Here is a 26,004-nt window from a genome sequence, read left to right as displayed (position 1 = left end):
CTCAAATCAAAATATTGACAAATGCAAATGCTAGGAATTCGTTTTCATTGGTGAAAAATTTGAGATTAAGATGTTACTCTGAGTGTCCTCTTGCATGTTCGTTTGTTTTGCAATTCGTATCATTCAGTTTCAATTTGGTGTCGTTCAGGGTAAGAATTGTTTGTCGACATTTGTTGCATGGGTATTTAGTGAAGTCATTATTGTAAGACCAGATTTGTCAAGATTTATGCGTGGTTCACTGTGGTTAACCGTCTCCGTAGTAAACGTAGGTCAATCCACGTGAGGCCCTTCTCGTGTCATTCAACGGGAATTCACCATTCATATTACAGCGCTTGTAATATACGTTGCAAAAAGGCAATTAAATGGAATTGTTTGGCCCCTTGTAAACTTATTTATGACCATCTGTGTGTGCTTGCGCTCATAACCGTTAAATTTAATATACAACCAGCGTGCCAGTGCGCAATGTTCGCAGTGTTGAAAACGGATCCACTCCTAACTAGTTCCGTGCCAACTGGGGAGTTGTTTTCTTTCCTATCCATTAAATAAAAGCTTCCATTGTTAACTGACCGTCTTAGGCACGTACCCCTTACGGTGGTCTCTCCTACTGTGCTGAATTGAATCCAACTCAACAAGGGGAAGAGCGATGTGGGGAGGTTGCTTTAATACTTAATTTACCGTGTTTTACAATGTGTGCATTTAAAAGAATACACTGGAAGTGGGAGTAAGCGTCTTTGATTTTGTTCGCGATTGCTTAAATGACTAGTGAAGTATATACCAAAATCAATGCTACTAAACTGGCACTTTGTGGTTGTTGATTTTGTTCATATCTCATTAATACAGTATCTCGGTTATTGAACGCCGGTCAGTTAATAACGTCATATATTTGGTACACAGGCTAAACCGCTGTAAAACGTTCACCTTACTACATGTGCGTGCTGATGAAAGCAGCAATTTCGTGTGCAGAGCATATTAAGTGGTCGGAGTCTGTCATAACATGAAAACAAAATCATGTAGGCTTAATTTTAAATGATATCTTCATCATATTATTACGTTAAACTAGTATTAGGAGTGTCGAACATGTCAGAATGTTTGCCTTTTTTTTCGCTTATCGCACACAATTGCATTATCTATTGTGGCACGTTTATGATACAATATCGTTCGATGATTTACAATTGTCGAGCATAGTGTGGTATCTGTTGAACTGTGCAAACATCGTTGACATGGCTGGTGTAAGTGCGCCGCATGCACGTTGGTTGAACAGGTGCAAGCCTCTCTTAAAGTTATCAACGTAATATACGAAGGCGATAGGCGGCTATTATGCGGGTTACTCGGTGATAAATATCTACATGTGCGTACTGAAGACTTTTGCTCCAGCACAACAATGAAATGGCAAACATTGTGGTTTTCGTTTCCATACAAACGCCATTCATGACTTTTTATGTCCCCCAGTCTATACTTGGGGACATATTGTATTTGCCCTGTCTGTTGGTTTGTTTGTTTCTTTGCGTCAAACTGTAACATTGGCCATAACTTTTGCAATATTGAAGATAGCAACTTGATATTTGGCATGCGTGTGTTTCTCGTGAAGCTGCACATTTTGAGTGGTGAAAAGTCAAGGTTATCCTTCAATGTCAAGGGTCAAATATATGGGGGAAAAATGTTTCACAAACATATCTTGTTTTTACTGATTACCTCCGTGATACTATGTTGAAAACCAAGCATTATGACGTTACTACGTCCCTAATTCGGGTAGAAAAACTCATCTTTCAACGATCCGATAATGTCATTTGACTAACTTTAATTATATCACACTTACAAGTATTATGGTGGACATCATAATAATATACACATTCTTGTGTTTTTTTTGCTTATATTTTTACGCATACGTAAGATTAAACACTCGTAAAAAAGGATTTAAACGCTATGTTTTATTTACCAGAATTTCAACAAAGTTTTAAATCATTGTTGCTGATATTGAGCGAATGGGGCAAGCGGGTGACTGGGTATGCGGGCGATCGGCGTCAAACATGTGGTTTCGTGTTTACAATTACAGTGTCTATTCACCAATATTGATGGCACTTACGATATAGCAATTTCAGGGTGATATGGTATTGAATTTCGGGCGTGTGGGGTTAAGGTCGCTGTTACAAAAAAAAAAGAAAAACTGTCTCCGCGCAAGTTTCGATGGAGATATTGCACACATTCTTGCAGCTACGGGTGTAGGTGCCCCACTTGTAAACAAAGCTAGTGATTGCATTAAAGACAATAGGGTCAAGCTAAAACTATACAAAGCAGCAAACAGGTTTCCAGTAAAAAAACTTAAGTTTTTAATGAACAATCATGATGAAATTTTGGATACAAAAATAAATCTTGCATAGAGATCAAGTTTGATAATTTATGTTTGACATATTGGGTCAATTTGAATGTACTCTTTTCTAAAAATAGTTTCAACTCTTTAACTTGAATTTGGATGGAAATATTGCTTTAGGTCTTTGATTTAGATAGCTTAACCCATTTATGCCTAGCGTCTAGAAAAAAGGCCTTGGCAAACAGCGTAGACCCAGATGAGACGCAGCATGATGCGGCGTCTCATCAGTGTTAGCGCTGTTTGCTTAAAGGAATTTCTGTAAGAAATATTCTAAATATAGGAATAAATATACTAGATACCCTTATTTTGATAAAAAAATAGATCCAATTTAGAAGGATGGGAGAGTCCACTTGGCATAAATAGGTTAAGATTAGTTTTACAGCTGGTTGGGTCAAGGTCAGTGTAACTGTAACAAGAAATAGAAAACAATATATATATAGGTTTCTGTCAATAACTTAAGTTTACAAGAACCAATCTTGATGAAGCATTGAGACGCGTTCTGAGAAAACTGGGCATAATGCATGTGCGTGAAATGTCGTCCCAGATTAGCCTGTGCAGTGCGCACAGGCTAATCAGGGACGACACTTTCCGCCTAAACTTGATTTTCGGTAAGGAGGGACTTTCTTGAAATTTAAAATACCATAAAAGCGGAAAGTGTCGTCCCTGATTAGCCTGTGCGTACTGCACAGGCTAATCTGGGACGACACTTTACGCACATGCATTATGCCCAGTTTTCTCAGAACACGACACATTTGATATAGCAAGCATGCAAGGAGACCTCGTTAATGATTGTGTTTTATGCGAGTCGGGTACAGGTCACATTCAATGTGACTTAAGTAGTAAGTGACTTACGCTTGGATTGCGTTATTGCACAGCTTATATGTAGATGAAGCTTTTAATGACAAAAGTAGCCTGTCAGTTCTTTATTTTATTAAAATATATTTTTCAAAAGTTGTTCGGTAAATAATTTTAATTATGATGGAGGTATTGCACTTAAACTGTGTTCTAGCTTTATATTGCACAATTATTGAAACTAGATTACAAACTCAAACATTGAAAACCTGGTTTCTTTGAATTGCCAAATGTCTTGGGTTATGTTTGTAGTTTTTTGATTTGATCATCAATTGAAGTTTTTTTCCGTGTCAGAAGGTCATTTCATAGCAACCACTAACAGATAATTGACACCTAAAACAGAATATGCGAACTCATAACACAGATTACGCGACACATATAAAGATTATGTGACACGTTAAAACAAACTCGTATTACACCAAATGGTGTGATCAGTTTGATATATTATTTTTGCACTCAATAATTCTCATCATCAAGGCTAATCTTCCAACTATCAACGGCGGCAATGCGGTTAAGACCGACTATGGTTGTTCTAGACTTGTTGACAATGTATTTACAGTGGATACAAACAGCTTATGAAAGATCACGCCGATAATATAAAAGATAATATAGATCATTATGTGGGTTGAATTGACGTCACAGAGGCAGTAGTACAATTTATAAAGTCCGCCAGTGTTTTTTGGTATTTATTGTTTCCGTTCTTCAGTGCCCCAGATAATTATTTGGGAAATAGGGTTTTTACCCATTGATTTTAAAAAATAGGGTGATTTCGGTCTTGAAATAGGGTGAAATGAGTTATAAAAATTCATACCTTAAAATCATTGCTGCTTTGCCCGTTTAATAAAAGCCAATCTTGGTCACTTCAACGTATCCATTCTGATTCAGATTACTTTTATTGAAGCTAACTTGTATTGATTCAATAAAACTGTAAACTATTATAATTAATTTTAATAAACTGATGTTTCATAACATCTTTAATTCTTGAAACTGTCCATAATATAACCTTTAAACTTAAAAATTTGATAACACGAATGATTTGTCACTTAATTGCACTTGCTTTCTTTGTTAAAAAAGTTTGCAATCGATTTATATTTTGGCGCAACAATCGCGGACGTCTTTCGGCCTCTCTTAGACATTATTATTTTGTATCGTTATAGAAACTGAAAGGACAGACGCTTTACAAATACATGCACAATGAGCGACGGATTAAATCAGATTGAAAACGCATGTTTGTCGTAAATAATTTGGTCAGATGCTGTAATTAACTATAAAATCTAGTCCGCAGAGCGTTTGAATAACTTTGAATGTTTCCTGCTCCTTCAAGAAGACGCTTGCTGAATAAAAGCGACATCGCATTACGATAATAATTGCAAAGAGGATATACGTACGCATCGAATTTTAGGAATTTGCGTAAAAGTCAAATTGGTTGCGTTTTCAATACGCACGATATTGTATATCTTTGTGTTTTTAAACATTTTAATAGGGTGAAAGACGCAGATACGCAGCTTATCTGGGGCACTGGTTCTTGATCACAGATCGATATATCTCTTTGAAAAAAAAATAACGTTGATCGCGAAGATGTAAAACAGGGCCTATCACGTAAAAAATAGAAATACAAGCGTTTGTTCTTTTAAGGTTGAGACTTTGTTTTTTAATCAGTTCAGTTTGGTGGTAAAATATCAGTACTGTAAACGACATACAAAGTAATTGACTTCAATCAACTTCTAGCAATATTATCAGGATTTTTAATTTGTTATATACATTACATACATTATATACATTACACAAACTAGTAAATTTACAAAATTTTAGATTTGAAGAAAGGACCAAAATTAACGTTTTCATTCGTTTTTCCGAACTAATACTAAATAAAGACATAAAATAAACTCTTACCAATATTTGGTACCGGCCTTAACTAAGAGAGGCAGATCAATATTGCTTTGTGCGTTGTTTTGTTGTTTTTCTTCTTGTTTCTGTGGTTACAAACTGCTGCATTATTATATAAATATAATTGATATGACATCAATGCCAAAATAAACGTGCTTTGCCCGTCAATCAATAATCAAGCTTTCTTTGAAATGAACCGTAAATCTTATTCAAATGTCAGACGTACTTAAAAAGGCGCGAAGTCATTGTCGTTCCACTTATCAGTTTACGATGTATATTTAAAGGTGCCTTTTCACAGATTTTGGCATTTTTTTTAACTTATTCATTAAATGCTTTATATCGATAAATGTAAACATTGGATTGTAAAAGCTCCAGTAAAAAATCAAGAATAAAATTAAAAAAAGGAAAAGAACATTGCCCGGACCAGGTTTCGAACCAGTGACCCCTGGAGTCCTGCCAGAGTCCTGAAGTAAAAACGCTTTAGCCTACTGAGCTATTCCGCCGAGTACACTTATTTGACGTATTTTATACCTTATATAAGCAATCTTCGTAGTTTCACAAAATTTAACGACAAAAACAGAACTCTCCAAATTATTCAATCGTTTCGCGTTGCAACGCTTTATAATTTTTAGGTTTTAAAATCGTCAAAAGATGCATATAATGGCTATATTAGACCATGGTAAATGTTCAGTATTACTGTTTCCTCACAAATATCATAACTAAAACGAAAATTTGCGAATCTGAAACAACTTTTTTCAATTTTGTCAATTTACCAAAGCGTGAAAAGATCCCTTTAATAAAGGAACACTCCTACACACCTGTCATTCAGAAATGTGTGCTCAATTATTCGACTTACTCACCTTTCCGTCCGTGTATTCAGGAGGAAGAGTATTTCCGCATTGTCTCTTGTCACTATCGCGATTACTTGCTTTATTTTAAAACAATTACAGATTATACTTAAAGGTTAGATTTTGATAACAATTACGTGTTTCGTCATTAGTTCTGCACCAAATGTGAGGTCGCAAAATCATCATGAAAACCGCTTAAGGATATTTTAACGTTTCCACTTTAGGTTACTTTTGTACCTGAGCATAAACGCTTAGACACACTAAATATTTTTGAGGCGTCGAAATTATACTGTTTTTTGGCGTTTTGGTCATGTAGTATCTCTGTGAAGGAGTGAGTTTATCATCCAATATGTTGTCTTTTTGATAAAAATAATATAAATAATTCATGGTTTCGAAGCTAGACAAGGAAGTACTTAGTTTAGACTTTTACGGTATCAATGAACGATAACACGCGAACACTTTATGTTCAATTGATAAATAACTGAATTCTGATTAGTCTATGTAGTAAAAGCAGTTATTCAAGTTTGTTGTTGTTATTGTTAAACAAAATACATTAACTTCTGCTACTGCTGCTCCTGCTGCTACTATTACCAATACTGCGAATGAAAATGCTCATGTGTTTAGTTCTTATAAAAAATAACAGAACTTGCTAACCCTTGATACCCTTATTGCTCCTAAGTCGATGACAAACAGCGAGCTATCGGAACCTCGGCCTAACATTGAATTAAATTCCACGCCCGTGGTTGGGTATATTTAATTGCCATATAATTGGGGTCTTGTGTATTACTGAACGTTAATTGGAAGTCAAAGTATGTTGTGTATGAAAAGCCAATAGGCGTTTCAATTTTGCAAAATCTTTTCAGTTTGCACGGTCATGTGGCACTATGCATTTAAAATCGACATTAAGGAAATATTTTCTTTTTCTAAGACTCGTAAAAGGACAGATTGCTGCCTGGTAGAGAAGTATGGGTTAACTGATCCATTATGTTGATATTTCGTATATATTCTATATGTTGGGTGCGATCAAGACTCCGCAAAGGAAGACAACAAGATTAGAAAAAAATGCATCACTGAATTGTAATGACCAAATATTGTCTTGCTTCGGACGTTCTTGATAAAATATTGTATAACATATCTGACTAGACAGTGTCAAAACATTGGCAGCCATATGGTGTTTTTATAACCCTTACATGAAATATACTCATGCTATTATTAACAAGCTTTTAATTATATACGTTATAACATTAGATGCTCTTGCTCTTTGTTATGTGTATGGATTGATGCAATACTTGTCCGCTCCGCCCAAAGGCGTTTGTATATAGAAATGGTAGACACCATTCCGTCCGTCCGTCCGTCCGTACGTGCGTGCGAGGTGCATTCTGTATACTCAATTACTCACTTTTCTCATAAAAATCATCCGCGGATTATGTTAAAAGTTTCTTTCTTGTTCGAATCGCGTATTTCCAAAATGGTATTTATGCCGGCCTGCCTATCCTGGTCATGAACTGGATGAATTTAAGAGTGGCATTGGTGTTGTGGATAGTGTGTCCGCCTAGCGATCGGGGGGGGGGGACACGGGTTCGATCCCCTCTATTGAAGCGTTCTTTAGTAGATTTCCCCATAGACACCAAGTACTGGTTCTAGTCCCAGGAAACGGACTCGAAAGCGTTTCAAATAAGCCTCAGGCTTTCTATGCAATCGAGCTAAAATAAACAGGTTCACACTAACTGGATTGTACGCTATATAGTCACGCAAGGTTCATGGTTTCGGTAGAAGGCGTTAAGACTCCTAGCCAGAGAATATGGATGAAGAGGCATTTCTGAGGCTACACAATTCAGAGGCCCATTCTCGCACGACGCTCGCTAATATTAACCCACTTATGCCTTGTGAACTCTCCTATCCTTCTAAATTGGATCAATTTATTTTCAAAATTAGGGATGTCTAGTATATTTATTTCTATGTTTGCCAGGTCCTTTTTCTAGACCCTATGCATAAATGGGTTAAAATAAACATAAATATTCATAAGATACTGTTTGTCATCTCGGTCGACATTGACACATATTTATCTCAATTATTGTAAAGAATTGTTAATGACTTTAAGGACGCAATAAACATTCGTTTAAAATGTTGTAATGTATATAACAAAATACATTTGCGTAAATGAAGTATTATAAATGGCTGTTTGTTACATATTAGACTTGTTGTAAAGTGTGTTAAGTATGCATTTTAAAACATATCACTCACGCCCTTTCAGAATGCCTTTAAAGTATAATTAAGCGATTAGCAAACTTTTTTCTGCACGAATCACTTACACCCACTCGTTTGCGGATATCACATAGTAAATCATGTTTGTTCAGCATCTGGTCTAATGGTGTAACCTACAAGCTTATGTTGCTATTAAACTGTTGAGGTCCAACTTAATACGTTTCATAATCATGAGGAGTAAGTTGGTTCCTTGAGCCCAGTCCCTTTTTCCGTACATGTGTATTTCAATACGGGAACAAGAACATAACATCATTTCTTATTCAAGTTTAAAATATGTAATGTAAGTTTTTTTATGAAAATAACATTTGTTTACAATTCTTTAAAAAATCCAAACATGAAATTAAATGTGAATTAATTTACGAAAAGGGAAAAAGGTATTAATGCCATATTCTTTATTAAAACCAAATAAGCAACTGTTGTTTTTGACAGCAAATAACCAAAATGGTACCAAATTGATATTAAAGAAACATTTACTTTATATGTTAAATTAAGTGTCAAGTAACTCGATTACGTTATTTTAATGTATTACGGTAAATGGCAATCAAAAAGGGTTTCTTGCTCAAACCTAAATGACATTTTCTACTTCGAATACTAAAAATCAACCACACATTAAACCCAAGGAATTATCATTTATTTATAAAATAAAAATATAGAACATTTTATTTTCCTTTTTCCCCATTTATTTATACTCTAACATTTTTTGTGGCTGAATAAGGAAAAGGGGAATCAGTTCCGTATTGCCCATTCAAACAGATTAACGAATAGGCTGTTCATGCCCCCGGATCGAATGATCGGGGGTAAATTGTTTTTGGCCTGTCTGTCATTGTATGCGTCTGTCTGTCATTGTATGTGTCCCAAAACGTTAACCTTGGTCATTACTTTTGCAATATTGATGATAGCATATTGATATTTGACATGCATGTGTATCTCATGGACCTGCACATTTTGAGTGGTGAAAGGTCGAGGTCATCCTTCAAGGTCAAAGGTAAAAATATAATTATAAATAATTCAAAGCGGCGCATTAAGGGGCATTGTGTTTCTGACAAACACATCTCTTGTTCATAGTTAAAAATAAATTTGAATGAACCAAATGTTAACGTCAATGACAATTGTTGTACATGCATGTCGGGTACTTAATTAAACTATTTATTGCAATACATTCCTAATTATTGTTGTAAATACAACCCAGTTTCTTTTTTCGAGACTGAATAAGGGGAATATGACCAAGTTGCGCTAACTAAGGCGAAGGATCAAAACCATGGACGTGTTCTAGTTCCCCAGAGCCCCTAATCGTGTGCCAAGCTTAAGACCACCGGATGTTCCGTTGGCACGCTTGAGCGAGAAAACGTGTTATTAACTTTAAAATGGTTTAATATGAACAAAACACGCTATTTTAGTGCATATACATATTTAATTTAACAAACCATTTCTATTGGGGCATATCGTTTTAGCGCTTGTTTTTTTATTATTTTAACTATGACATATTTATATAGATTTTTTAATGCAGGTAAGTTTATTTGTTCGACGCTAGTTTTAGGTTTTCTAAGTCTCGATAAATAAACGTATTCGTATTCTATTCTAACATACATTTCACTATATCTAAATTTTAACGGCTGTTAATGCTAGCATATTTTGGTGTGTTTGTTTTTGGTAAATCACTACGCGCTACGAGATGTTGACAGATATAAGGTGACACTGTGCTGTTTGTACTTTACATTCTTTGCAATTTATAGATCGTTTTATGGACGTTACTATAAGGCATCTAACATCATTTTGTATACGTTATTGCGATTAATTAACATTACAAACAACAGCTTACTTATCTACAAAATCGAGTTTACAAAAAATAAGCAGTTCAGCGCGGTATTTATTGACTGTTATTGTTGAAGCTACATCTTTAAAATGAATTGCATGCACATTAATTAACCAATACTTTTCTACTCTAATTAATCGACACTCCAAAAAAAATACTTCAAGATCAAACGACCAACGTGTGTGCATTGTATCATTCGGAACTTATCAACTTACCCGCGTTCTGCATAAGACCCATTTTCGCACGATGCGACTCAAGGTCATTGACATATCCACCATGCATGGTACAGTTCAAGCTTTTCTTAAACAATAGCTCTTTTCAGTAAAATTTAACCATTTGTCTCATAGTGTGATAACCTAAAATATATATGAAAAATGTTCAATCAACTTCACTGATATATCGGCAAAATAGTTTAATACACGTGTATAGGAACCATGGAAACCGCGCAGTCAATATTTCGTGAAAATAAAGTTTTGCCCCCGTAGTTGATCATTTTTTCGTCCGTTCAAAATTGTTCGTCTCTGTTATCTTTCCAGCGTGCCGGGCAATTCAAAGTGTATTGACTTAGGTGTTGCTGTATATTCTGTTGCTTTATGTTGTTTTTTTTTCGTACAAGATTAACTCTTTCAGTGCTGGAACCAAATTTTGAAGGCCTTTGCAAACAGTTTGGATCCAGATGAGACACCACAGAACGTGGCGTCTCATCTGGATCAAAACTGTTTGCTATTCTGATAGTATTCTTTGGAGAAAAAAAATTGAAGAAAATGCTTATTTTAGAAATTCAGCAGACGACATTTTAGCAGACGACAAATTTCCAAGCATGCAAAGAGTTAAAGGAGTGTCTTAGGTGCACTGGGCCGTTTGTGAACCTTTTGTACTTACCGGTACTCTTTACGTCTGAGAGCAAAGACGCGATCAGTCGACGTTATTTTGTTTGAATTCAGATTTATTCTATATAATAACAGGACGAAATTAATTAATCCTCTGTGTTAGAACTGCGTTGTGGTGAGTGATGTTTTAATCAACAACCATTTGATGTACTTCACACATGAACGTAGCGTCGTGAATAAATGAAGCTAAAGATGCAAACAGAATGACTTTCACCTTGAAACATTGTACAATCTCCATCAATACCAGTAAAAATCAATCATACACTGAAGATAACATTTCATGTACGATTTTCAATTTTCAAAACATTGGTTAACTAATTTACTTTATATCACTAAGTGGGAAAAAAACGTCGCCGGATGTCTGGTGTTAGATTTTCCCATTAAAGGGGCCTTTTCACATATTTTAGCATGTATTGAAGCTTGACATTAAATGCTTTATATTGATGACTGTAAACATTGGACCTAAAAATCTCCAGTAAAAAACAAAACAAGAATACAATAGAAAAAAAATGAAAAAGTAACCCTCAACAGGGCTCGAACCACTGACCCCTGGAGTCCTGGAGTAAAAAGTCTCTCGCTTAGACAACTCGACCACCCGTGCTCATGCTATGACAGAAAGTATTTTTAACCTATATAAGCAATTCCCGTAGTTTCCCAAAATATAACGACAACAACAGAACTTTCCAAATGATTCAATCGTTTCGCGTTGCAACGTTTCATAATTTTCAGGTTTTCAAATCGTCAAAAGATGCATATAATGGATATTTTAGAGCATGGTAAATGTTCAGTATTACTATTTCCTCACAAATATCATAACTAAACCGAAAATTTACGAATCTTTTTTAATTTTGTCAATTTACCCAAACGTAAAAAGGCCCCTTTAATAATAACAAGATGCAAGGTCAAGAGGTCGCATGGTTTAGCGAAAAGGCCTTTAAATTCAAATAAATTATTATCACAAATAATCAAACGAATAAAATCAAAGTCAATGATTCTACGAATAAGTTAAATAAAATGTATGATAAGCCATGCATAACTTTAATTATTGTTAAGAAACTGATATAATTGAGATTATCATAACGTCAAGAGTTCTGATTGCGATTTAATTCCTCTTCATATAATTTTGTATCTACGTCTAAGTTATAATAATGTGTTCTAGAAATTTCAGTATGTATTACCATGCACGGCGATCATATTGACACACTAAGCGACTGTAATATAACAATACGTCTATTCACGAAGGAAACAAAGTGTTGCATTCCGATATTTTGATTGATCAATGACCGCACTGGAGATGAATTGAAAGTACGAGCTAGTTAAATGGGAAGACATTATTCGAAGAAATATAGTCGTGTCTTTTCTGCATATGACTATGGCTGTTTTACAGCGCATTATAAGTTGGAGTTGGTTTGTTAGAACTAGAAATAAAAAGATTTTTTAAGAAAACGTAAATTAATTATAACACTGTCTTAGCATTGAAAGTTATGTGAGGAATTATTTTTTGAATGACTGTATACAGAACGTTTATCAATGTTACACGTTAAAGGCTGTAGTTTCCTTTGATTCAAATAAAACGAACTGAGAATACATGTTAATTTACACGTGGAAATCAAAATAAGAGTAAATTTAGTAAATGCATGTTCACTGTTACCTATTTAGTTAGCCAATGCGCCTGATAAATTTGTCAATCACTTTTGCAATCTTTTATCATTAAGTTTTTTTTGCATTCTCTGCAAGAACAAATCAATTTTGTTTTGTTTTATGTGCTTGTGTACTGTTCTCCAACTTCCGTTTAGTTTTAACTGATGATGATGGATATTGGAAAAAAAGGCCGTTTACAAAGCACTTTCAATTAAAAAAAATAAAAAATAGAATTATGCACATGCGGTATTTAGATTACATAATTGTGAACAACATGAATAATGCGCTTTGTTGTTAATGGTGCTAATGACTCTTGTGGTTTGAGACATCTGTTCAATTAAATGCAACAAAATAAGATTGAGTTGTATAAACATTGGGCTTAAGTTTTATTACCTCAGCATTTGACCTGAACATTCACATTAATCCCTATAATGGTTATTGCTCTGTTTCTAATAATGTTTGTGTTGCACTGAACAACCATTAACGTCGGTTTCAATACATTATTTCACGTTGATTTCTTCAGTGACGTTTTCCCAACAATCATTCAAACAGGTCACGTTGACCCGAATTATTCCTATTCAATGACAAACTGGCATCCACAAGTCGTAATGCTCATTCAAACTCTTTAAAACCAATTTGTTCTCAAAATACTTGTTTTATCATATTCATTTAAATGATGTAATGTATACATTGTGAAGAATATTTATATCAGATAATCGTATTTATAACACACAAAAAACGTTTTTTCAAGTGATTATACTGAATTTGAAAATGAACTTAAAGGGGTATGCTATATGCCGGTTAAGTCGTGGGTAATTTTAATAAAGATGTTGCATCTCAAATATTTTATAAATATATGACCATGAATCATTATGAAAGTAATAATTAACCTTTCTTCTTTAAGATTTGTTGCTTTTTTCCAAATGTTTATCGTCTTTTATCATTAAAATAATCGACTGTGTTGATAGTGTCAAACTACCATCATGAAAATAAGCTTCCGGTTAATTCGTGGGTTCTGATTGGCTGCCAGAATTTCAAGATTTGCATACTATAAATAGCCTTTAAACTGACCTTGCAGGACATGTTAATTTCTTGTGAAAAAATGTCAACAGACGATGTAGCATGGTAAATACTTCTAAATAAACGATTTTGTGTTACTTTGAAACAATATATGAACAATACATAAATGGGGAAATATTTCGAGGGGTAAGGGCCAGAACGTGATAAGTGCACTTTTCACACTTTTGGGAAAATCAAAAATAAGGTTTTGAGTAATAATATATTTTATTTGAAATAAGATAGGTATATGATACATTGATTATATACTAGCAAATACTCATAAGATAATACACTAAAATTTAGAATAAGCAGGGTTAAATACAAAATGGTGTTTTAAGAAAAATGTACTTATATCTTATTGGCATGAAACTAGTCTGTCGAGCAATTTAGTGTATAAACGCACTAAGTGCACTTGTTTACAAATGTACCTGAACTTATGACTGATTATCTGTGTTTATATAGTTTTAAGTGCACTTACTGAAAACTAGCAGAAAACACTTTGCACATGTGCATGCTATAGAAAATGGTTTAAGTGTACTAAGAATAAGAATTTCACTGAATTGTATACTGGGTAAACACTAAAAATGTCACAAGTAACATTTTTTGTCAAACAAAACTTTCATATAGTCCTCTCTGTAAATATTGTTTATGAAGAGACCTCTGTCACTATACATTTTACTGTTTCTTTTGTACCAATTTAACTGTTTACTGATTTCAACTGTCCGCTGAATACAACACACCTATGCATGTATTGTAACAAAACTCAATCAAGCTGATCCTTACTCTGGGTCGTAGTCTTTATCACTTTCCAGTGCGTCAGGATCTGGTAAGCAGTCTCTCACATTTTTGTCATCTGGTATGTCTTCGTAGTATTTGTGATACTCCGAGGGTATTGTTCCATTTCTACACAAAGAAATTAAATCTTTCTTTTTAGCAGTTGCTATTGGCAGTTTCTCAGTATACAGTCGTGGTAGCTTTGAACTGAGAGAAATACCTTTTCGCGACTGTTTGATTTTTATGCACTGGAATTCCTCGTCAAAGTCATGCTTGACATAAATAGTGCTTATGTCTGCTTTTCGAAACTGGAGCCACTTAACTTTCATCCATTGAATTCTTCTTCCTTCAAGATCAATGATATTTTGTGGAAATACAGACTTTGCCAGACACTTTAAATCATGGAAGTCATAGTGTTTCATAGGCACTACTGTATACGGTTTTTTCTTCCGAGCCAATCTAACGATTGTGTCCCATTCGCTTGGAACAAAGACTGAAGTACGCCTCTTAGCATTTTCTACTGCTGCATTCACCGAATCACTCTCCATCTGAGTGTGTCCTGTTTCTAGAAATTTTTGATCGATTGTTTCTAAACTAGGACTTTTACTGATGGCTTGTAGCAAAGCTGATGCAATGAACCTGTTTCGATTCTGTCCTGAACAACAATCTGAGTAAAGGACCAGATGTTTTGTTGTCACTGGCAATGACTGTATGTAAGTCTGTATGCAAGTTCCTATCTCACACGATCCCCTGTTGCCTTCGGTTTCATTCCACAGGTAGCAAGTCACACTTGCATCTGCCAAAGAATAGAACGACAAATTGAAACAACTTAGTATCCGCTTATAGTAGACTTGGCTGACAAGGGAACACGGTACTGGTAACACGGCTTCCAAGTCATTTATCTTCTTTGGCTTTAGTTTTGTCGTTTTCTTTATCAGCTCTTGCTTTTAACTTTCTTTTAATGTGCTCTTCGTAGTCCTGTTTGATGGTTTCTGTTAATTCACCATCTGTCTCTTTCTGGTGGAATACGACACATGTTTGACATTTATCTTTTTTAGGTACATGAAATGAATAATTATATTCCTCACAGAATACTGTTCTGTACTTTGAGGCACTGACAGCTTTCTTTTTTCTCTGCTACACACTTCTCTTTATATAACCTATACATCTGTGTGATATTAAGATCACTTCCAAGAAATTTTCTCCTTGTGTCTTGCCTTGTATAGTGGGCCTCAACTGTAGGGAAAGATTCAATATGCTGTCTAACCTGGTTAATCACTGCTTCTGTGGTCTTATTGTGTGGTGTATGTTTCCCTCTTTTGTCAAACGCAGCAAATATTCCAGTGGATGAGGACTTCAAAGCCGTTTCTACCACCCTATTGCCAATATTTAACGTTCTAAGAAAAAAAATCTTTACAGACTCGCTTATTGTCAAGAAAGAAGCTTCTTTAACACACACGTCTCTTCTGTGCACTTGAACGAACTCTCTCAGGAGTGTTTTCCTTCACATTGGAACATAAAAAGTCCTTTTGGCGTTCGTAGGATCCAATATTCCAGTAGTTTTGAAAAACTGCATCTCTTTGTTCATGTGTGAAGATTTTTCTACATTTATATCTGCAGTTGCAACGAGCATCTAATAGCCGCTTTGCTTCAACAGACTTCCCTTTTGTATTTGTGTACTGTAGTCTAAGCATGCGTCGTTTCTTTCTAATATTTTTCTTCCACTTTTTCTGGCTGTGCCTTGCGTTTTCTTTTCCCTGTAAATTTTGCAGGACTGTTATACTTTGCCTGCTTTCTTGGCGTGATAGTCTGTACATCAACAGTTTCTGTGTGTTCGTTCGTTGGTATTCCAGTGTCAGTGAAGTCATAGTTAGCATTCTTGGGTGTAGTTGCATTGGTGCAAGCATCATAATGTTCGAGGCCTGGCACTTGTATGAATGCCAGATTTATGCAGTCATTCGCATCAGTGTCTGCATGCAATGTTGGATTATACATAGGATTAGCACGCCTGCTATAGTAAATTTTCAATACTCTTCCAGAAACATTCGCTATTGCTAGGGGCAAAGCATCTGCAAGGTCGTTGTCCCAGTGCCCTTCTTCTCGCAAGAAATTTACTTTTGATATGTACTTATCCATTTTATTGGCACAAGTATTGTTTGGTAAAAAATCTATGTATGTATCTAACTTTGCTGATAGATGATCACATAGTTTCTGTCGAAGAATTTCTGGTGATTCAAAGTCACAAGGTGAAACACAAACAGCTTTAAACAGGCAATTTCCATCGCCCTCTATTCTTACTCTTTTCAATCCATTGCTTGCTAACAAGGCATCTATATTTCGCTTGTGCATATCGCTTATAAGTTGTCTTGCTTTGTGTTGGTTGGAACTTTCTTGCTTTGCTTTTTGAATTGCTTGGTGCATATGCCTGAAAGCCATTGGGCGACCTGGCGTATTGCGTTTTGTTCGTGAACGTTTGGTTGGTATTCGTTTCCATGCTTTGTTTCTTAATTTTTCCTTTGAACCTGGAGGTGAAGGTTCTACATTCTTTCCACTAGGTAAGTGGTAAGATCTTTCAGCATGCATCTTTCTTCTTGCTTCTGATAGATTTCTTTTTTTAATTATTTTCTTCTTCTTACGTTTTTGAACTTCATTCATTTCAGAGTCAGAAGAATGTATGTCTTTTTTAGTGATTCTATATGTCGGATCAGCAACATCATCATCTGTGTCTAATTCGCTTTCACTACAGCTACTGTCTCCTTTAAATAAAGAACGTTTACATTGCCTCTGCCTTTGTCTGACTAAATCCGCTAAGGGAATATTATCACTATCGTTGTCATCAGAATAAGTGTTTTTCTCTGCAGATTTTTCAGTATTATTATCTTTTTCTAAAATATTTGCTGATTCTTGTATATCATTTAAATTATTGTCCAGTTCATCTTGCAGTTTTGTTGCTATGAACACAATGTTTTCATCAGTATCTTTATTTTCATCACTAAAATCTTCTAACATTTTGGATATTGATTCCCAGTCTTCTGTAGGCTCCATTCTGCAAATATATTTTAATAATTATGTAATAATTTAATATCAATCTGTAATAACAAATTCTATTCATTTCGAAGAAAATGATAGGCTCTAATAACATGATTTACTTGTAAATTTACTATACAAAATAATGAAGTAAAAACTACTAAATAATTGAAGAACTAAATCAATACTCACCTAACATTGAATACATTGCCTTCCTTACTTGATGAAAACATAAGTTTTTATGTTCACATTCCATTCCAGGTACAAGACAAAACATCTGCTATCTTGTTTAATTGTTTAACTTGATACTTAGGTTTTATCAGTTAATTAGGTATAGGCACTTGAAACATAATCACACTGCAAGTGTTGCCTTACATATTAATCTAAACAGGCATAAGTGTACTTATTACATTATGCCTCTGAAAAATCCTTGTATTTTTCTTTTCTATTTATATACAAGTGCACTTATATCATTTTGGTTCCTACTTTCTGTCTCATTTTCATTTATTTTTTTTCCAGCCATATTGTACAAAGTGCATTTACTACAGTCTGGTTCTATCAGGAATGGATATATAACGTTCTGACATAATACAAAAATACTCCATAACACTTAGTGCAAGGGGGTTCTATACTATTATTATGTTAAATGACTGAATATAAGCCTGGTTTTGAGTGCAAAAGATGCGGCAGTAAATATTACATATTTCTTTTGCAAAACCCGAATTTCCTTCAAAACTGCACTTATCACGTTCTGGCCCTTACCCCTCGAATTTTCATACCGACCTGATGAATTACAATATTTACTTGTTTTTGACGCATTTTTGATCGGAAAAAATGGTGACCGTGTCAAAACATTTTTCCGTAACGAACTGCATCATGTGCGAACATTTTATCGCGAGATTTCAGGCGATTTCTATACCCACGAATCAAACAGAACCAACGACTCAACCAGTAACAACCATATATCGTCAGAATTTCCTCTGCACATAGACACGTATTAAAACACGTTTCATACATACATATACAATGTATACCAGTATCATGTTAATGTTGTTAAAATTATTTTTGCGAGCGTTTCAAGCAACGAGATTGATGTGCCCAAGCATTTATTTAATACTTACATAACACAATATAAACTTATTTTTAATATTCCGTATTAGACATCGATACGGCCATTAAACTAAAAAATATGTGTCGGTAATGATACTTCAAATAAAAGGTCGTATGTACACTCATAGACGTTTTTATGTGGTGTGCGGTGTATTTTTTTATTTATGTATATTTTGCAAAATAAAAGACAACCACACGACAAATAATACATGTTGTCTTTCTGCACACGCATATTATTCATGACAGTATGTCCTGCTTACATTCAACTTTAACCCGTGGAATGACCTAGCAGCTTTAAAGTAAAATTTGAGTGTTTTTTAGCCAAACTCAATAGCTTAAGTATCAATGTGCCCTTACGGCGTTTAACTTTACAAAAAATGGACCTTGACAAATTTCGGTACATTAGGTAAAATATTTTGTATTGTCATATTGGAGATTTATCGCTTTCTTTTCAGGTCCACGCCCCGGACTATTACCCCGATAAAAGATTTGATAAACCCATAACATGGGTCTCAAATTTCACTCAAATATTACTTGCAGTTTACAAAGGTTAGCTCGGTTTAAATTATGACGTCAAATGTCAGGTATAATAATCTTGATCAAAGAAATCATTTCTGCACTACTTGTGGTAATCCAGTTGTTAAAACATACCCGATGTAACGGTCAATTCACGAGGAATATGGACTGACTGATTTACCGGGAATCAAAATAGTTCGCTGATAGTACCGGATTGTGTTATCGGAGAGATGTAACGTGAATTTTGGAGATGTGTTGTTTGCATGCAAAGCAATATAGCAGTGTGTGTTGTTCACTATTTTATCCCATGTTACGCCTTTTGTGTAATATAACACAAATCAATAATTTTATTTTAAACATTTGTAAAATAAATTTTTGAGCGTGTTCATTGGCTACTTATTACCACTGACCAATTACGTTACGTTATTTTGCTGAGAAGGCATTGGCATGTCAAGTTACTTTACGAACTATAAACGTAAATATAAATTTTCGTTGCTTATTTAAAAACATGTGATGAAAAGATCGGGCACGAGGATAAAGACATTTTAATAAGAACAATTGTTTATACGGAACTAAATATTTGATCAAGGTTTTCAACTCGAAGACGAATCTTAGTGTGTCTGGAATTATTTTCAGCTACGGAATATAAAAAACACATTAAGGTTATATTATTCTTATTGAAATATTACGTGTTGTAAATGTTTTAACATGCGGAAAAGACATCGATCTGTTGATGCATATATTACAGCATTAATAGTATAGCATACTTTAACATACGCTTGTAAAATGCAAAACACTTTTGTATCACTCTTATTGGAGCCGCGCTTTTTGAAAAGAGAGTTTAATGCATGTGCGTAAAGCATCGTCCCAGATTAGCCTGTGCAGTCCGCACAGGCTAATCAAGGACGACACTTACCGCCTAAAATTGATTTTGTTAAAAGAGACTTTCTTGAAACGAAAAATATCATAAAAGCGTTAAGTGTCATCCCTGAATAGCCTGTGTGGACTGCACAGGCTAATCTGGGACGACACTTTACGCACATGCATTAAACCTCTTTTTCACAGAGCACGACACATTTATTTTTTCCGCACACTAATAGTAGAATCAAACTGCATATATAATAACTTAATAAGAACAATATCGAGTCCTACGTATAAATGCCTCTGGTTTTTATAGCTTCTCAGATGAGTGTTGAATTTTGTGTTCGCATGTTGAATGTGTTCGTTATTAACTGAAAGACTGATACATCATTGTATATTTTAATGAGCACACCTGACACTAGCTCTCAGCACATGGTTTATGCTTGTTAAGATCCATCAAGTTAATAGAGTTCATCATATAACATGATTATGAATTGCTGTTTTTACGTTAGTTATTAATTATTTTGGGAAATGTCAATATTTTTATAGTGGCTGTCATATGAATATTTATCACAACATTGTTACACAATTATGAGTCAAATTGCGTCAAGTCTCAAAACTGTTTCAAGCGATTTTCGTATCGGCGACAAAAGTAGCATCATCATCATCATCATCATCATCATCATCATCATCATCATCATCATCATTATCATCATCCACATTATCATCATCATCATCATCATCATCATTATCATCATCATCATCATCATCATCATCATCATCATCATATTAGCAGTAGCAGCAGCATTACCAGCGTCATCTAGTGTCTTCATTTTCAGTTTTGTCTGCTTTTTCAACGTATATGTATTGTTCACCAGCTTATCGGATAAGTTATTGTCGTCCACAAGTCAACCTTGTTTCTTTCAAAGCGATGTTACATCATTAAGCTCTATAGTTCTTGCAATCGTCCTCGTCTTCTTAACATTCCACATAAATAATTCCTTAATAAGCCTTAAAGTTTAACTTTCTAGAAACGCGTGTCACTTTTAACTTATCGCTGGTTCCTGTTGTCGGTTTTCAGCCGATGTTGGGGGCGGACGAGGAATACCAATGCGGCCTGGACGACGAGAGCCTCAAGAAGGCGTGCCGGGAGCTCAACGAGGACCCCAAAGAGCGCCTGGGCGCACTCGCCACCTTCCGGGAGTGGATTGCCCAGCAGAAGTGGCTTAAAACGCCCACAGGTGAGCTGCGCATGAAACGGGAGGAGTTCATGGCTGTTTTTTTTTCTGAATTAAATTATTATTATTCATTTGATCGTTTTACTTGGAAAACTTTTTAACCTAACTAAGTTCAGTTTGTGTGGACGCTTTCTCTGCTCGCACTCGGCATCGATAATGGTGTCTTGTTCTGAAAAAAATGGGCAAAATGCATGTGCGTAAAGTGCCGTACCAGATAAGCATGTGAAGTCCGCACAGGCTAATCAGGGACGACACTTTCCGCTTTTATGGTATTTTTAATTTCAAGAAAATGCCTTTTTACCGAAAATCAAGTTTAGGCGGAAAGTGTCGCTCCTGATAAGCCTATGCGGACTGCACATGCTAATCTGGAACGAAACTTTACGCACATGCATTAAGCCCAGTTTTCTCAGAACAAGGCTCAATTGATTGACAACGCATAAACGTGAGTTGTTTAAAAGGGCATATAGAAGGTAATATCACTTAACATATGCTTACATCATAACAATGTATTTTCCCTCATGGAGCAATGCTATATTATTAAAATCCTAAAAACGGATGACATATATATGTTATGTGCGAAATTCCGCATTATGATCGCATTACCAAAAATAATAAGCACACGATAGTGGGCCAGCCGTATATCATTTTATGGATGGTACAAGAGACAGCATTTCTGTCGTCCACCCGCCCGTCAGCAAGTTTCTGACCGGATGTGTGTGTCTTTGTTTTCACTTAAAATTCAAATTTTCTACAGCATAACGAGGTATTAGGTATTATTGTAAATTCATACAATGGCTTCATCTCACAAGACATGCACAATTTCAATATAAACAAATGACCATGTGAAATGTGTTAACTCTTTCAGTGCGGGAACGAATTTTGAAGGCCTTTGCAAACAGTTTGGATCCAGATGAGACGCCACAGAACGTGGCGTCTCATCTGGATCCAATCTGTTTGCTATTCTGATAGTATTTTTTGATTTTTTTTTTTTTTTCGAAGAAATGCTAATTGTAGAAATTCAGCGGACGACAGTTTAGCAGACGATAAATTTCCCAGCATGCAAAGGGTTAATTAAATTTATGTCTGATAATCAATCCTAACAAGCCGTCTATAAACACACTCAAGTATTACTGTACATTTTTATTTTTTTAACCCTTTTAATATAGTGACGAAAAAAACTTGCTTAAATAATATTCACTGTTTTTTCTAAACAACGCGAAATGGACGGACTAAACCCCGTGCTCTATTCCCATTGCTCCTCTATTGAAAATAAGTGCATTGTAATGGTTGACATGTATAATACATGTAACTGGATTACAAGTGCGGAGTCGATATTATAACGTTGGTGATCAAATCAGATAAAACTAGCCAAACCAATAGCAGTATCTTAAATTTACATTGCAATCGTATTCTTGAGAACTTGTCAACGCAATAAACAGATGGGCCGGAAATGAGACAGGCTGAGAATCAACGCCGCATGCAAGGTCACGTTTGTTGCCTAGCGACGTTAGACACTATTTAACAGCTAAATCTATCTAAAATCATATTTTCAAATGAAATACAATGTCAATGAATGATAGTTGTTCAAGAAGAGAGAAGAAACGAAGATGCTCATCCAAAAGCCATCAACAAAATAGCATAGTGCGAGGAATATTTATTTGTTACTCTGTGTGTAAGGCGCACATCAATCGATGCCAATAGGAACACATTTACAACGCTAAAGTCTAGGATATTCCGTTACATCACGTTCCGTTGTGTACAATAAGGATGTCAAAAGTGGAACAGAAACATCTTCCCATATGTATTGTTTTATGTTCATCGTTCTTCGCACTGCAATTCATATAAAAATGTGACACACGATTTGATTAACCCATTTATGCCTATTGTACTCTCCCATCCTTCTTAATTGGATCAATTTATTTCCAAAATTAGGGATGTCAAGTATATTATTTCTATATTTAGAATATTTCTTACAGAAATTCATTGTAGCAAACAGCGCAGACCCTGATGAGACGCCGCATCATGCGGCGTCTCATCTGGGTCTACGCTGTTTGCAATTGCCTTTTTTCTAGACGCTATGCATAAATGGGTTAAGACATTCAACACGTGAACGAACGTTCAATCTGCAATTAAAATCATACGCATGCCTTGAATTCATTATATAACGATCAAGTGCATTCAAGTAGTTGAATCTGAATCATTGAACTAATGTTGATCGCTGTTTGCAGACTAAAGTCCATTTTATTGAAAACAAAAATAACTAACGAGACACGTGATACTTTAATAACAGATACAAACTTAAATCGATGGTTTATTTCCCACACCAATCTTCACACTAATTTAAATGCGGATCACTTTAAATAGCAGTACAGAAGTGCTGTAACTAGAGAAATGAAATTTTGTGGTAGACTTGATATGACATATATCGTCGAATTATATGTAAACAACCGGACGGGTTTGTCACCGCTTAGTTTACAGTTTTGCTAAATTAAATGTCAACCTCAGTAATTGAAAGCATACAGATTTAATTACCCATAAAACACTAAAAATTTACTGTTATATATCTCTTCTCATTAAAGTTTCATTCAAGAAATGTACAATTTATATCGAATCAGAGTGCAGAATCAACGGGGTTTTCAGGATTTACACACGGGGTTGATAGAATGTAAACACACCGTTAAGAGCTTTATATTTGCAAATATCTCAAGTTATTGAAATTCATGTGCAAACATCTGTAATGCATAACAGACAGTTTTTTCTTGCAGTTAGTGCCGATATCTTGAGGTATAACAATTAATCCTTGAATAGGTGACAAAATTTCACGTTGCGTGAAGCATAACCGTATAAATGAATGCAGTAAAGATATAATTTTTGAACAAGAACACTTGCTTATTACATACAGTAATTTTGGTGTATTTCACATTGCCATAAGCAGCATAACAATTTGTCTGTATGCACTAGAGAAATTGTTTTAAAGTTATTCGAAAAAAGCACCCCTTACCGGTTCCCACAAAGTCACGTGATCCTGCAACCTGCTAATGCTAATGACTGTTTATGAAAGTTACTTGTTCAATGGACTTTTCACATTTTTGTCGCAGATCAAACAGAAGAAACAACAGTGCAGAGCCAAATAACACCACTGAATAAATAATATACTTAAAACCGAGTACGCGTATGAGTAATTACCGGTTACAATTGTCAACACATGGATTGCATTCATACGCTCAAATGCGCATAGATTACACCATTATTAAGAAGCTGTTAAGGGTAAAGAATTGTTTTTTGTTTTAGTACTTAATGTTTGTAATTCCGTTATGCGGAAAAAGTTTTTGGTATTGTTTCAAAAAACACTATGATATGTGAACAAGTAGCTTAAACTTGCCATTTATTTTGTTTTTGAACATTTGTTTTACTAATTGATTGATAGTGCAAATGGTTTCTTAAACATTTCATCGTAATTTAATGTGTATTTCATGCATATTTACTTCTGTATATGAGGACAGGTGTATATATATATATATATATATATATATATATATATATATATATATATATATATATATATATATATATATATATATATATATATATATATATACGATTTTTTCCGATAATTCCATACAAAAAACATTAATGCATATATTTAATATTTCTGATAAGTTATAAATATTTTGAAAGCGCAATTTCATACATTGGCTTATTTGAATTTTGAAAGCGCAATTTAATTAATTGGCTTATTCAAATAAACCATATTCCGCAAATAACATAAAACATAAAAAATAACTTGATATTATTTGTATTGTTATTGCAACGGCCTAAATACTTGAGTAGTCACAAATACTTGAGTATTCACAAATACTTGAGTATTCACAGATAATAGCTGTACAGATTCAGCTTGCGAATTTTAATCGTCGTTGAACGATAGCGCAGTGACAAAACGTCATTTACATTACTCCAATACATTTACTAGAAAATATGCAAATATGTTTGCTATAAGCAAATAAATGACAGATTTAGGAGAACAATTATCAATTGACGCATATAGGCTGTTCTAAAGAACAATGACCTCATGTCAGTTGTCTCAACATACATCAGGATATTTAATTGGTACATTCCGTTTTACGGTTTATATTTAAATAATGATTTTATAATGCAGCTTATTTGTTGCATAATTATCAAGAGTAGACTGTCAGACCACTAGATCAATGACGTCACTAGATCAATGACGTGCAATTTTCATTCAGATTTGCATGGTTATATAGTAATTGATTATTTTAAATGTTCTTTTTGCGAAAAATTTCAGTAACGGCTAATTCGTTTATAGCATGTCTTTATTGTGTTATAAAAACATTTTAAACATGAATTAAAAATGTCCTTCCTGTGGCCTATCGAATATAAGATTTTATCATTCCCTAGTATCGCCACTTATATAAATGCGACTTCAAAGCGTAAAATGTTGCGGGCTTTACAGAAAACGGCAAATACTTAAAGAATTAAAATTCGCAAACTAAATAAAAGCATAAATATTCAGAAAGAAATCACTGTATGTATACACCATAAATGTGGATATTGATATTTCGCCAGACGCTCGCTATTTGCTGGGGTTCTTACGGGCCCGGAAGTTCAGTCAGTTAGGGGCCCGAGAGCTACTGGAGAACTACTGGACGATAAGGACCAAGTATTCCGAATGGTACAACGGGGTGGACTCAGGGGAAGAAACTATGCAGGATATACTGCAACAAGGGTAGGTCATTGTAATTACAATATATTGACAAATGATATTTTCTTGTGTCAACCTAATCCCCCAGAGGTGTTTGCTTCCGCTTACGTCTCTAAATTAAAATAGGTTTTTTAG

General features: G+C 34.7%; 1 protein-coding gene across 2 annotated transcripts in view; it reads left to right on the top strand.

Annotated features, from left to right (window-relative positions):
• The window catches only part of LOC127846589 (clavesin-1-like), a 65,783-nt gene that overhangs the window by 33,539 nt on the left and 6,240 nt on the right, over window positions 1–26,004 (top strand). For both annotated transcript variants that reach the window (XM_052378027.1, XM_052378026.1), the window contains exons 2-3: window positions 20,993–21,152; window positions 25,734–25,893. In XM_052378027.1, coding sequence (XP_052233987.1) covers window positions 20,993–21,152; window positions 25,734–25,893 — 320 coding nt within the window. The remainder of the gene's footprint in view (window positions 1–20,992; window positions 21,153–25,733; window positions 25,894–26,004) is intronic.

The sequence above is a fragment of the Dreissena polymorpha genome, chromosome 9, assembly GCF_020536995.1.
Source record: "Dreissena polymorpha isolate Duluth1 chromosome 9, UMN_Dpol_1.0, whole genome shotgun sequence".
Lineage (NCBI taxonomy): Eukaryota > Metazoa > Mollusca > Bivalvia > Myida > Dreissenidae > Dreissena > Dreissena polymorpha.
The sequence above is the reverse complement of the archived record's forward strand: the minus strand, read 5'-3'. Positions and strand labels throughout refer to the sequence as shown.